At 41.4% G+C, this 1400-nt stretch overlaps 1 protein-coding gene across 1 annotated transcript; it reads left to right on the top strand.

Moving 5' to 3' along the window:
• Positions 1-71: 71 nt before the first annotated feature.
• On the top strand, positions 72-1318 carry LOC111240194 (GTPase IMAP family member 7-like; the record flags this gene model as incomplete). The annotated part of the gene is made up of 2 exons (XM_022770165.1): positions 72-1103; positions 1152-1318. Coding segments are annotated over exons 1-2 (1133 nt in total), but the record flags the coding sequence as incomplete, so codon positions are not given.
• Between the last annotated feature and the right edge of the window lie 82 nt (positions 1319-1400).

Genomic DNA, 1400 nt, shown 5'->3' with positions numbered 1-1400 from the left:
TTGAAGGATCCAGATGCTTCACAAAGGACATGTTCACCAGGGCTCAGATGGAGATGGTTTCACAACTCAAAGCTGAACTTCACAATGTGAAACAAAAGAAAGGAGGTGAAGAAAATCAGAGCAGAGAGCCTCTCAGGATGGTGCTGATTGGCCGGACTGGCAGTGGGAAGAGTGCAACAGGAAACACCATTTTGGGCAAAGACCATTTCATATCTAAAACCAGCTCAAAGTCTGTCACCAAGTTTTGCCAGAAAGCATCAGGAGAGATTGATGGACAGTCTGTTGTTGTGGTCGACACCCCCGGCTTGTTTGACACGAGTCTGTCCAACGATGATATTCAACAGGAGCTTGTGAAATGCATCAGCATATTGTCTCCTGGACCTCATGTGTTTCTACTGGTGCTGCAGATCGGTCGATTCACACAAGAGGAAAAAGAGTCTGTGGAACTGATCAAGAAATATTTTGGCAAGAATTCAGGAGATTACATCATGATTATATTCACCAGAGGAGATGATCTGAAGAATCAAACAATTGATAGTTACATAGAAGACAGTGAAGACTTTGTCAAAAAACTGATAAATGACTGTGGAGGGAGATACCAGGTCTTCAATAACAACAATCAGACAGACCGCACACAAGTCAGAGAGCTGATCACAAAGTCAAAAACAATGGTGAAGGAAAATGGCGGCAGCTGTTACACCTCAGAGATGTTCCAAGAAGCTGAGGCAGCGATACAGAAGGAAGTGGAGAAAATCCTGAAGGAGAAGGAAGAGGAAATGAAGAGGAAGGAGGAGGAGCTGAAAAGAAAACATGAGGAAGAAATGACAGCAGTGACGAGAAGAATGGAAGAACAGAAGGCAGAAATTGAACTGGAGAGAGCTAAACAACTAAAAGAAATGGAAGAAAACATCAAAAAAGAGCAAGAAAGGAGAGAGAAAGAACAGGAAATGAGAGAAGAGGAAGACAGGAAGAGGAAAAAGCAGGAAGAAATTCAACAGCAAGAGTGGGAACAAAAACTTAAAGATCTAGAGAAACAAATAAAGTCTGAATCAAAGGAAAGGGAAACTATTGACAGACAGCTGGAACAGAGCAGAGAGGAGATGAGAAAACAACATGAGACCTGGGAAAAGGAAAGAAAGGAGTGGTGGGAGAAACGATATCGAGAAGATGAACAGAGACGACAGGAGGAGCAAGAAAGACTGAAAAAACTCCAAGAAGAATATGAACGGGAAAGAGAAAAATATGAAATGAAAAGAAAAGAAGAAGAACGAATCAGAAGAGAACAAGAGGAGAAGGAGAGAAAGGAATTAGAGGAAAAGTATAAGAAAAAACTGGAGGAAATGAAGAAGAAATATGAAGAAGAGGCCAGAAAACAAGCTGAAGAATTCAATGAGTTCAGA

This window comes from Seriola dumerili, unplaced genomic scaffold, assembly GCF_002260705.1.
Source record: "Seriola dumerili isolate Sdu_G_001 unplaced genomic scaffold, Sdu_1.0 BDQW01020494.1, whole genome shotgun sequence".
Lineage (NCBI taxonomy): Eukaryota > Metazoa > Chordata > Actinopteri > Carangiformes > Carangidae > Seriola > Seriola dumerili.
Note: the sequence above shows the minus strand (reverse complement) of the source record. Positions and strands in the feature narration are given on the sequence as shown.